The 13,106-nt window shown below is 41.0% G+C and overlaps 1 protein-coding gene across 1 annotated transcript in view; it reads right to left on the bottom strand.

Moving 5' to 3' along the window:
- Nucleotides 1-13,106, bottom strand: part of plxna2 (plexin A2) — a 205,279-nt gene that overhangs the window by 175,792 nt on the left and 16,381 nt on the right. The window contains exon 2 of the mRNA XM_077575927.1: nt 1,378-2,698. Within this exon, the coding sequence (XP_077432053.1) occupies nt 1,378-2,568 (1,191 nt within the window). The 5' untranslated portion in view covers nt 2,569-2,698. The remainder of the gene's footprint in view (nt 1-1,377; nt 2,699-13,106) is intronic.

Below are 13,106 nucleotides of genomic sequence, written 5' to 3'. Positions count from 1 at the left end.
TACACCTCAGAGACAATAAAAGACAACAATGCCCCCTTATGATAACCAGTTATGACTTTCCACTATTCATTAAGTCACTGATTTTCATAAAAGAGGTCAATTGTTTGCCCACAGGGAGGGATTAGCAACAAAGTAAAGCTGAACAGTGGACTTCATCAATGCAGCCCTAAAGATACATGTGGACCTACAGTACAGATTACAACCCTGTACTATAGATATGCTGAGCACACAACTCATTAAAATATTATTTAATATCTATTAGCAATTAAAGACTCAATGACTGCATCCTCCTGGGGAATGAGGGAAAATCAAGAGACTTCCTTCAAAAAGATAATTTGGCTTTTCACAAAGAATGGCGTCAAAAGCAATCACATTGCTTCCTGAGCCCGGAAGACGAAATTGCTGGTTTGAAACCAAAGAAGAATATTGTGACAATTGGTCGATTTTACGAAGATTTTGTATGTTTGTTTTTTTTTTTTTATTATTACGTGAACATTCTTATTACAGTATATTCCGTAGACTGTTAAAACTGCACATCTAAACAGCCAAATGTGTTATTTTTTGTAAACAATATATCCACGCTATATATTTTTTCTTTCTTTCTGTGGCGTCAGAAAGACAAGTCAAGGAAGCTGCAACAACAGTTTTTTATAACATAACACCAAAGCTAACTTCAAAATAAAAAATTACCAAATAATACATTGACGCCATTGCAATAAATCGTGAGTTGGCCTTTGTAGCACGTGGTGGCGTGACGGTTAGCTTGACTATTGTTCTCAACATTTTTATTTATTGTCACAGCATTTTTGCAATCAACATATGCACAACGCCATCTTAAAATCGCATTTGATTGCTAAGGACGCTAATAAACCACTAGTTAATTACGCTGTCATTGTATTATACGATACACGTCTTCAGCGTTAGCGGCTAGCAGCGAGTGCCTAGTTGGCTACTTTTAAAGTAGTTTAACAGCTGTGGCTTTGGTTTCCTTCTCTTTTTTTTATTTCAATGATGTGATCAATAGCTTGTTTTTAGTCTCCCTATTTTAAAGGAGATGTGCCGTAAATTGAACTTTGAAGTCTGCTTCATTCACAGTCCATGTATAAAATAAAAAAGTTATCAAGCCTTATATTGTACTTCAAGTTGTTTTCCTAAAACCTAAACTGCCATGTTTGATAAGATAAATGAAGACACAGGCCTATGTATCTTGTTATTTTGTTGGGTTGTTTTACTGATCCGAAAAAATTTTCGATTCGTGACTCAAATCCGTGATCTGATCTTAACCGTGATTTTTGTTGTTGTAAATACTAGAACAGACACATGTGACAGTGTGCTTGCAAAGACCTGATAATCTAATGTCTAACAATTGTAACTCACCGCTTTGGTGCACTGCACATCCTTCCCAAGTAGCCAGTTGAGCTCTAGGTGTCCCTCACCCTGGTAGCAGGACTGCAGGCGCTCTTTGATGCGTGTGTTGATGTCGCGGATAGTGAAGGCGCAGAGCGCAGAGTCATCGGGTGGACGGTGAAATTGCTTCTGGCCTTTGGAAAAGATGGCGAAAAGCACGTCGTCTTGAGCACCGATGTGAAGCGACGCGGCGAGGACGCTGCCCGGCTTGCCGAGGTAGGCGGCCTGCAGGAGCCGGTACTCGACGCCGTTCTTCACGCAGCCGATGGGGAGGGAAACGTAGGAGTGAAACTTGCGGTCGTCCTTGCAGAGGCGAACGATGCGGGAAGTGTAGAAGAGATCGCTGGCGGAGCCGCTTGATGACATGCCGTTTTCTGGCGTCTCAGGCTGAACGGTCAAAAAGTACACAAAGCTGCCACTAGCAAAACCATAAATGTAGTAGATGTCGAAGTGGGACACCAGAGCTAGCGTGTCTGACGGTATCTTGATTAACGATGACACAAAGTCGGTGTGCAATTCGTAGTCAAGCATTGCAGAAGATTCAGGGTCGCGGGGGAGCTTCCGGCTGGAAATCGTAGGAAAATAGTCCTGTTTTCCATCAACTGCAGTGCCGATAAAAAGGGTGCCATCCTGGCCCTGTGAGGGTACGATGACCCCATACATGGTACCGGTCTGATTGACGCTGGAGAGGTAGTGCTCTTTCTTATGGGAGGGCTCTACTAAGATAAAAAGGTCGTCCAGTCGAAGGAGTTTGCAGACGCCCTGATAGAGGCTGCCGCACGCCAGCAGGCGGTTCTGCGAGTAGTCGATGAGGAGAAGCTTGTTGACGTTGTTGGTCGAGACCAGAGGCTCCGAGCAGGGCTGCACTATCAGGGGCGGGTAACAGGCCTTGTTGTCATCCTCTGGGCCCGTGTCATGGGACACCAGCAGGGTCAGATTGCCCGAGAGCTTGTACACGCGGTTGATGGCACCGATGTACACGGCTCCTGTGGTTCGGTGCACGGTCAGGTGGTTGAGGAACCAGTCACGACGTTCCGGGTGGAAGCTAGTGAATGTCTGCCCACTGCACTGAGCAAGGAGCGCTAGGAGCCAGAAGGCTAGCAAAGGAGCTAATAATCCCATTCTGGCCTCAGGCGATAAAGTCCTGTGCAAAACCCTCATGTTTACCAGGCCTCTTAGAAAAGGATGAAAAGCGAATGGATGAAGAGAGGAAGACTGATGGAGACCTTCTTGTTTTGGTTGTTGAAGGCTAACTTGTCGGTCCAAGAGTCACAAGCCTCTTCACATCTTTCTGGGGAAAAAGAGAGGAAAGAGATTGTTAATTAGCCTGTATGACTCACATATTGAGAAGGTCAAGGTTCATCCTAGGTTAAAGCAGCAGTTGGGCCGAGCGGATTAAAAAGACAAAGGGAGGAAATGGTTACGGTGCACATTCCAAAGAAGTTGCTTGGGCACCGCATGAAAGTCGATGCAAGTTAAAGCAAGAGAAATTAGTCTGATCTGACTCACCCAGCAGACGCCATACACACTGTGACACAATGACCATGACACACTAGTCACAAACCTCATTCACGTCACTGTGACTCATCACAACATTTCAATTATTACAACAACTCATTTGGAAAATCATTATTAGGGTACGATAAATATAATATGCACAAAGATGCTTATCATACCATAATGCACTGATAGTAATTCAATATAAATTAACTTAATTCCAATTTATTTCTATAGTACCAAATCCCAACAGACAGTTTTAGGTCCACACTCCTCACACATGAACTGACAAGATATTGAAAGAAAGACAGAAAATGTTTTCTGAACTTAAGAGCAAGCATTCAAAACTATATTTAACATGATATCACACTTCAATTCAACTACTATATTACAATATTTTAAGTGGATTTGCCCAGTACATCCATCCATCCATTTTCCATTCCGCTTCTCCTCACTAATGTTACGGTTGTGTAGGAGTCTATCCCAGCTGACTTTGGGTGAGAAATGGGATAAACTCTACACAAGAAGGTCGGAGCAACTGTGAGGCTGATGTGCTAACAGTCGCCCACCATGCTGCCTACTCAATACATAATAAATACATACTGTAAAAAGTTCTCCATTTGTGTTCGCTTTATGACATGAAGAAAAATATGCTAATCACATCAAATCAAAGGACCATATAGTTTAACTGGACACCCGGCAACTCCGGTATCAATATTTGATGCCTGTTTGTTGATACTGAGCTGTAAAAGTAAATAATATGATGTGTCACATTTCTGGGCTGCTGATTTGTACAGGTGTAGTGTTTTCATCCGCTGATAATATTAAAAGATTGTGTAGAACAAAATCCCGTCATCCATAAATGTTTGGGTATCAGAGGCACGTGGCACGTGGCGCAGCCTCATCACACGTTTATCAACGCACTCAATCATAAGCAGCAGTGCGAGGGGGCTAACAAGTAGAGAGACAATGGCGGCAAATCCCCAAATCAAGTACGATTAGGCGTAGCGATCCAACAAGGGAGAGGAGCCGCAGGAGGTGCGAGGGGGCGAAACGGGGGTAGGTTGGGCTGCCCAGCGTCATTCACCAAGCTCTGAATTTGCATTCCCAGCAGCGAGGATGCCACAAATGAAAGGTGATGAATGTGTTAGGAATAATCAGAGAATTAACAAGCACTTGAAGGGATGATGAGGACGCATTCATGCCAGGTTTGATTCCAAGATTTGGGATTTCCTTTTGAAGCTCATCAAGGCATTCTTTGTCTGCTGATAATTATGATAATGTTATACAAAATTTCAGTACAACGCAAATGAATATAGGTTTTGTCATAGCAACAGTTTGACTCTATTGGAACAGTTTTATGTTTTAACTATTGTTATCTGGATGGAAAATTGTTATTAAATAGAGTGGAACCTCGATTCACGAACACACCTGTTTATGACAAATCGGTGTACGTAAAACATTTTAAGAAATTCTGTATATAGCTTTGGTTCATTAATTGTGATTCAGTTAGCAACGCAGCAATTTTTGCTCTAAATTATTAAAATTGCGCTCAGTAAGGCTCTAGAGAAAGTGAAAAGTGCAGGTGCCATTAGAAAACCCTGACAAGTGTTGTGGAATCTGGAACATATGAATTATATTTCCATTCACATTAATGAGAATAATTGCTTTGGTTTGAGCAAAAAAAAAGGTGTCTGAATATAGTTTTCTGTCTCAGATGTACTAGTCTACAGTGGGTGGTGTGCTATATGTTCAGTATGTCCTAAATAGCTAAGCAGGCTACCCATAGCATATGGAGTCGTACTCTATGGTGTTTATTCTGGTAACGATGTTTAACATGTTAACCAATTTTGAAATATGAGAGACCGCACACAGGATGAGGAAAACATCACTGTGCATGCTTACTGCTCTGGGCTAGACTGTTAGCTTTACTGGTCGTTTTCATTGTGTTGAATAGCCGGTGAGACCTGCTATACAAAAAGCAACACAAACACTTGCTCCTACTATTTAAATCTAGCAACATTGCAAGCTTCAGATCACTTTCTAATTGATTACTGTTCATAAATATAAGATCATTTTCTCATTTTATTACTTTACGGCACAGTCATAATGTCCGTAGCTCAGCCAAGCATAAAAATTGAAAAGATTTGTCTTTAATGATTGTCATAACGATAACGATTTCCCTTTCTGATATACCGGGGAGGAAAAAATGAATGAACATACCCCACACCACAAGATAATTACTGAGGATAATCTTTGTGAGACATATGAGAATTGGGCCTTTGTTGACTTTGATTGCAAGGTTGGGAAAACTGCACACATTTGGACTGATTGTGGCGATGTGTGAAGCCTGCTTTAGCTTGTATTTTGGTGCCCACTGCAATTATTTCTGAACAGTATCTTACCCATAATTCTAGTCACCCATCACCTTTTTTTAATTCCAGGTCAGGACATGAATATGGCTAATGAATCACTCTTCTTTGCATTTATATGGTAATTTCTGCCACTGTAAAATTGACTCGCTGTAAAGAAAAGAGCGGCACTTTGAAGCAGATAGTGCAAACGCTTACAGCGGCGTTGTTTTCACTCTTTTCAAATCCAATACTCAATTGCTGAACTCAGCAAGGTCACCGGCGAGTGCAACAAAGACGCAGTCGTGCTATCAACCAAAAGAAAGATTTTGGTTCAATCCATATGAATGGATCACCTTGGTGGGGGCACATATTTACACCGTTCATTCAGTCCCTATGTGCAGCATGAAAAGAGTGTAAGCAAAGGCGGTTGAGAGTCAATGTCATACACAAGCCATTAAAGGGTGTAGGGGGAGTCGCATAAAAACTCCCAGGGGGTAAACGACCGTAAGACTTATGTGAAAGCTTGCTCAGCAGCCGGCTGATTTTACCTCCAATGGGACCTACTTTGCACACTCTGTGTGTACAAACTCAAACAAAGAGGATGGTGAAGCACAGGCAGCGAGAGCAAGACGTGGGCGGGCGGGGTCTCATCCCTGCTGCTTTTTTTGTTAGTTATTCTTGCACTTTATGAGGATGTTAATAAATGGCTTCTGGGATAGATGGGATGGAACTCCTACACATTCAAAACAGCTTGAACAGCAGCCTTTAAGACCTGTGTTTATAGAAATGAGTTCATAAATTTTCAATATGTAGTACAACAGAAAGGGTATATTTGTATCCCTGTAAATTAATGGAACAACTTGCAGGTTACATTACTCAATACAATATTTAGTGTGTAGTAGTAGTGGTCCGATATCAATGTAGAAACTTTTTTTTTCAATGTTGTTTGCCACCTTTTGATGACAATTTTTCGACAATGTACTCCAAACTGTCAAGGACTGTATTTCTGTGTTATGCAAATCCAATTTTGAATATGATTTACCAATTACAGTCTTCATTCACCTTCATCTACAACAGCTTTGCACTTTCTTACTTTAACTACATAATTAATAATTATACACCATCAACTGTTTCTATGTCATTCTGAGCTGTGTAGTAAGTGTGAAAAAAAAGTCAATTTCTGGCAATAACTTTGTTTGGGTTCAACTCCAAACTGCATGATTTTCCATTCTAGAGATGTCACCATGCTGAACTACTCATAATGAATATATATATATATTGCAATCATTTGATAAACATATTTTGTTATATGACCAAATAAGCTCTGTCCTCTAACCAGGATTGTATTGACAACAATTTGAATTTGTAGACGCCAGAATTATTATCAGTATGTCTGCTGAGCAAGATTAATGTCATGACATACAAAAATTACCAATCTATTCATTTCCTGTTCTTTTTTCCCCCCATAATCCGCAATAGGGCCACAGGTGAGCTGGAGCCTTCCCAAGCTGACTTTGGGTGAAACATGAAGCAGACACTGGACCAGTTGCCTACGTGTACGGCTAAATGGGCAAATGTGTTGGTTTGCCAACACTAACTCAGAAAAAAAGAAGAAAGGAGAGACCAAAGAAGAAGACGGGCAAATTTGGCAGTCATGGGGTTTATCATGCAAATCAACAGGTTTCACATTGCTTTTGTACAATCATTCCTCATGTTCTCCCTGAAGTGTGACAGAGAAGGCAATTCCTGACAATGAGTCTGACTCATTTCATGAGGAAACAATCATGATGAAAAAATGCAGGAAATTCAAATGTACAGGATGAGTAGATGCATGAGATCACCTGGCTGTGAGGGAGACACATTGCTGATACTCCTGGCACAACTGGTCGACCGAAGCATCCATCCATCCTATTTCAGCTGTAAAATGGAAGCCCACATACTTCGAGTTCGGCAATCACAAATTCACGTTTGCTGTTTTCCCGCCCCCGTTTTATTCCTTCAGTATTTTTAAAGAAAACTTACATTTTTAAATCCCCATTTACCCCTTGTTTTTTGTGGAAAATACATATTGAGGGCCCTATTTTGGCCCCCGTGCACATACTATAAAAACTGGCAAATCTTAATTTGTGTGTTGGGCAAATGTAGATTACCGTGTTTGGGAATTTTACAGACCACACTGAACCTCACTAGGCGTTACAGTGAAACCAAGGGCGTTTTCTATTACGTACAATTTGTTGACAGAAGACTAGACAGGTGAAACCAGGTCTAAATTGTGGTGCACATGGAGTAATGTGATATATAATATATAAAAAAATATGACAACGTTTGGCATCGAACACTCTGAATTATTGTAGAAATCAGTTCATTAAATGTTCCATTGTTATGATTGTCACCATATTTAATACATTTTTGAAAGCACCCCCAAACAACTGGTGTTATTCTCCCTTCAATGAGTCTTCAATGAACCTTTCATGCTTGTTTTTGGAATATAGGAGGAAGACGGACTAGAAAATTCACACAAGCACAAAGAGAGCATACACAGGAAAGCCGGAGCTCAGATTCAAAACCTCGTTCAAACCGCAAACCTCAGAACTGTCAGGCAAACATGCTAACCACACACACAAACAATAAATCAATGAATCCAATAAAAATGAATAAAAAATGATTTGCATTACGTGTTGTTTTCCAATAACATTGCAAAAATGTTTTAACAGTCTGTCAGTCAATAACATTGCTTTTTTTTTTTTTTTAACAGTCTGTCAGTGAGCCAATTTGGCAGTTTGGGTCTTTAAGTCATTACATCATTATGATCCAAACAGTTTAAGGCTTCTGAAATGAGTGGTGGCAGACAAACGTTCCGACACGCCACTGGGCTCCACAAACTTCCCCTTCATGATGAACAATCATGCGTGCCAATGAGCTCTCATTAAATGAAGCGTTGGCTGAAAATGATGTTGATTTTCCCCCCAAACGGCACTCAAGCAAGTCAGAGGCGGCTGCAATGTTGCTGACGATGAGACGATAAAGAGCACCGGGAGACCAAAAGAAGCGCTAATGTCAAACGATAAGCAAGCCAAAAGTGTCAGAAGTGAAAGCTCATGGTCCCAGTGGCAGTAACTGACGTCACCCAGGAACCTGCTACAGCAAACCTACTTATTGTATTTTTCTGTACGAGCTAAGCTTCTTAGTAATGCAGCCAAAATGTGTCTTGATCTCCTCAATTCATACAGCAATTGTCTCGCGGGAGATAAAGAACATCAACACGGAAATCCCTTCACAGAGTCGTCTGTTGTCAGACAGGAAAAGGAAACGGGAGATTGTAATTTCATGCCTCGGATTAGTGCGTTATTCCCTTAATGATGACAGTGAGGCGAGAAATTTTTACGCCTAAGTAAAGTAGATGCGTGAGTGATCAAAACAACAGCAATAAACCGGTTAGTCACTCAAGACAAGTAGATGTTGTTATAATAATTTGATTAATTCTTTGCATAGCTTTACAAATAGCTTCATTTCTCCCGAATGTTGGCACATTTCCTATGGATGGGGAATATATTTTAAAAGCTCATTTTCTCCTAATGAGAGTTCTTTTTTCAACAGGATTCTTGAAGATTCTGCAACATTAGCTCCTACTCTGAAGAGCCGAAATAATGAGGGGACTTGCTGGCATGTCAGACTGAGTTATATTTGTACATTTCTTTGTCTTGCTAGGAAATGACTAGCTGTGCTCCAGTGCCAAATCCATCCGTCAGCTTCCAAGTTGTTCTGCGTAATTTTTCCCTAATCCAACCATCCATCCTTGCCTTCTCCACAAGGGAGCGGCACCAAACGAGGGGTTCAAACCCCCCCTCCCAGAAACCACAAGTGGCTTCAGTAATTGCCATCATTTCATCTGGTCTGGTTTCCTGTGTTGAGGCCACAATGAAATGTCGCCATTTTATGCATTACTGCAAACCACGCATTTGAACAAGTCCACATTCTGGAACCAGAAATGTGTTTCCACGGAAGAGCAAAGGCGGTGATGATGACATTGACGCGGAGCTCAAACTTGAGTCAATCAGTGATTTAGTTTCAAAGCAAAATTTCCAGGGATTCTATTGGGTCTCTTTCATATAAAAAGGATTGGTTGGTGAGCCAAGATCCTTAAGACAAATCCTGATGTCTACTGCCAGAAGACGATCTCAGTTCAGCAAGGAAGGCTGTGTTGTATTAAAAACTAGAAATGCATAGTAAGTAGACTTCTACAATGTCATTTGGACATCCATCTCCAATTAATAGGGTTGCTTAAAAACCCTTTTTTTTTCAGACTGAAACCAGTACGAGTACTCAACACTAGAGTAGTCACCGATACCACTAGTATTTTTAATACACAAAATTCCCCCCCAAGAAAAAAATGACCGATAATTATAAAGAAAGACCATTATTACGCGATATACAAAATGTCATTAATTTAATGGCAGTTTTCTCTTCTTTTAATTTCTCTTTTGTAGTTTCTGATTGTAAAACGGCCACAAGAGGGTTGCCGTTACGTCGTGAGCACCGATACCTTGAAATAAGGACGGGTATCGACCCGATATCAATATCTGGTATCGGTACTCGCTTATCTCTTATAATTATGAATGATACAGTGAATGTTGGTGAAGGAATAGTTGTTGAATGAAACTGTGTTTTGAAATCAGAACTTTACCAAAATTTTAAAAGAAATGCCTATTTTTGGGTGCTAAAAGGCAAACCAGTGTTTGATTAACTCCTCACCTCTGGACACATTTAAGTTATGTTTGTGGCTTAAGTAACTATTATGCTGTTAACGGAATCATATCCAGAATTTTAAAAAAATGACATTTGACACTGTCCTCTACATACCCCAAAAAATTGTTTGCCTTTTTTTTCAAATGGTTTGGCCTTGGCGGGCCTTGTTGCCTCTCTATTTTCTAGCTTTAAATTATAATAAAAAAGTCACAATGGCACAGCAGATCCAACGGTGGCCTCAGAACTTTGCTCTGTACATTGACTTTGCATTAAAACAGCAGCAATTTTATAATTTGTGACAAATAATGTTCACTTGTACCCGATTAAGTGCACCCTTAAGTGCACTTTGCAGTCAGTGTTTCATTAGTGACCCTTAACATTGTCTGACATATCATTAAAATGAAGCCATGTTTTGAGAAACAAGGAGCATGTCATGGTGATGGAGGGATAATTGACTCTAGGCAGCACAGATCATCAAGGGCATGTGAATGTATCACATTGTATCACCCCCCCCCCCCCTCCCCCCAATGCAGAGCTTCAAGCAAACAACCACTGCATTATGTGTAAAAGATGACACACACCAAGGGAGCTTATGACATCATTGTCACTCTAATGACTTTTGCCCGCCCTACAACCAAAAAAAATAATTATCTGTCATGATCTCCGACAAGCGTAGAAATATAAAGTGTGCATACAAACCACGGAGTGAGGGAAGGATACATATTGTACGCATTATTTTCCCTACTGACACAAATAAAAATGTATATTACACAGGAGTCTGTATCCGGGGAGGTGTCATCTCCTGATCCAAGTAAAACAGACAGACATGTTCACTCTTGAGGACATTTTCCATAAATCTAAATAGTAAAAAGACTTCAGCCAGAGGAGAGGCAATCCTCGGCAGATGCGGAGAAAAAACTGATTGGGATGTCACTAAACGGTCTCACTTGGACATCACGCTACCACAAACAACAAAAACAAACGTCTTCGATTGTTGCCAGAATATCAACAAGCTGGAGGGCATCGAATCATGCTCAAGAGTCGATACTAAAACAGGGATGTGATTTGACCAAAGTGAAATTATCTGAAAATTTAGCCGGGGGTCTGGGGGCCGCTGGCACCCAGCTAGGCTAGCTAGCGAAGCCCCCCGGAGCTCATGGGTTTTCCGTGTTTTTAAGTACTTTCAATGCACTCACATGACAAAGAAATAGACAAAACAACAGCATAAATTTTCAATGTATATTGAACTATCCCATATAAAATGGCAGTTTTAGTCAACTCAAAATCAGTCACATTCAAAAACATTGGACTGCCTTTGCTTTTAAAAACTATCACTGAGAATATCATCATATCTAACTAATGTGATTACTAAGTTAACACATAAATAATGTTGAAGAGTTCAAATTTCATGAACAAATAATTGTATCATGACCAAATGAAAAGTAACTCATATTAGAGCATACCACAAATGTCTTTGTTATAGCAGAATATGTTATCTGTCGGAGTCATGTGCATACACAATGAACTACTAAAAAAAAAAAAAAAAAAAAAAAACGATTTTTTTTTTTGGGGGGGGGGGGATAAAATAAGCGGAATTCCGCGAATTAGCGGAAAAATCACATCCCTGCTAAAAGAACCTTGCTTTCAAAGTCAAGTTGTGTGTACAGCATGTGACTCAACTGCAGTGAGGGACTGGATTTGTTTCCCAAATGCAGCCACAAGTGTGTCATTTTTCAAACAAGAGAATCAAGCGTGTATTTAGAACTGTCATTTTGCTATATCAACAATATTTTTTTTTTCTTAATTTAAAAAAAAAAGAGAGAGAGCAATGATGATGACACGTCAAATCGGTAAAATTACCGAATGAACAATACTGAGCTCTCCAGAAAAAAAAAAAAAAAAAAAAAGCTATATCAACAAAATTGATGTTGATAAGCATTTAAATCAGTACATTCAAAACCAAACTAAGGGCGCACTCAGTCGAGGGCCATTGTACCGTGCCCAAGCACGTTTGCTGCTAAAATGCGGTAGAGTGAGCGTAATCGTTCCGCGCCTGAGTACGGTTCGGATCCCAAGTTTAGCACGATTGGAAGAGGTGGGCCAGAGAACGGTACGGTTGGCCGTAAATGCGCAGACCCGCGGCGAGTGGTCGCCGCGCGAAACGTAACCATGACGTCATATATGTACGTGCGATGTATATAGCGCGCAACCTGAACTGTTGACCATACAAGCAGAGCGTCCCTAGCAAAGAGATGGCAGCAGCAAAGGGCTCACGTTAGTCCAATGATGTCTTCTTCTTGCGTGAATCAACGTGATTGTCATGTTTGGGGCTCTGGTTTTGGTTGTGTGTCGCCATTGGTCTTGAGTGTGGTCCTGCCCTTCCTCGTGTTGACCAATCCATGCCCTCAGCCACTTGTGTCTTGCCCCAGGTGTGTCTTGTTGTCTCGTTAGTGTGTGTGTATTTAGTTCCCTGGTTTTGGTCAGTCCTGGTGGGATCATTCTGTCACAGTTTGACTCTGTCATGAGTATGGAGTGGAGGACCCAAATGCAGGGAGGCAGGAGAACCACGGCAGGAATGCAGGTTATACTGAACATAATTTATTTTACAAAAACACTAACAGGGGTACTGGTTAGCTTTAAATAAACAAAGATCTGAAAAGATCCAAAATCAAAGTAACAAACAGACCACCAGAGGTGACAGCGACAATGATCCCACAAGGACTGACCAAAACCAGGGAACTAAATACACACACACTAACGAGACAACAAGACACACCTGGGGCAAGACACAAGTGGCTGAGGGCCCGGATTGGTCAACACGAGGAAGGGCAGGACCACACTCAAGACCAATGGAGACACACAACCAAAACCAGAGCCCCAAACATGACAGTGATGACCTATATTTCGGAGGCAACATGGCCCGGGCACGGTTTGGTTAGAGTAATGCGAGTTCAGTACAGTACGGAAGAAATGGCCTTACTGTAAGTGCAGCCTAAAACTGTTTTGGTAGACAATAAAGTGAAATAATACACTAGAGTAAAGTGGGCAAAAAACAAATATGTTCCCTGTGGGTGACGGGTTCAAGGTGTACCTCGCCTGCTC

The sequence above is a fragment of the Vanacampus margaritifer genome, chromosome 1 (genome assembly GCF_051991255.1).
Source record: "Vanacampus margaritifer isolate UIUO_Vmar chromosome 1, RoL_Vmar_1.0, whole genome shotgun sequence".
Lineage (NCBI taxonomy): Eukaryota > Metazoa > Chordata > Actinopteri > Syngnathiformes > Syngnathidae > Vanacampus > Vanacampus margaritifer.
The sequence above is the reverse complement of the archived record's forward strand: the minus strand, read 5'-3'. Positions and strand labels throughout refer to the sequence as shown.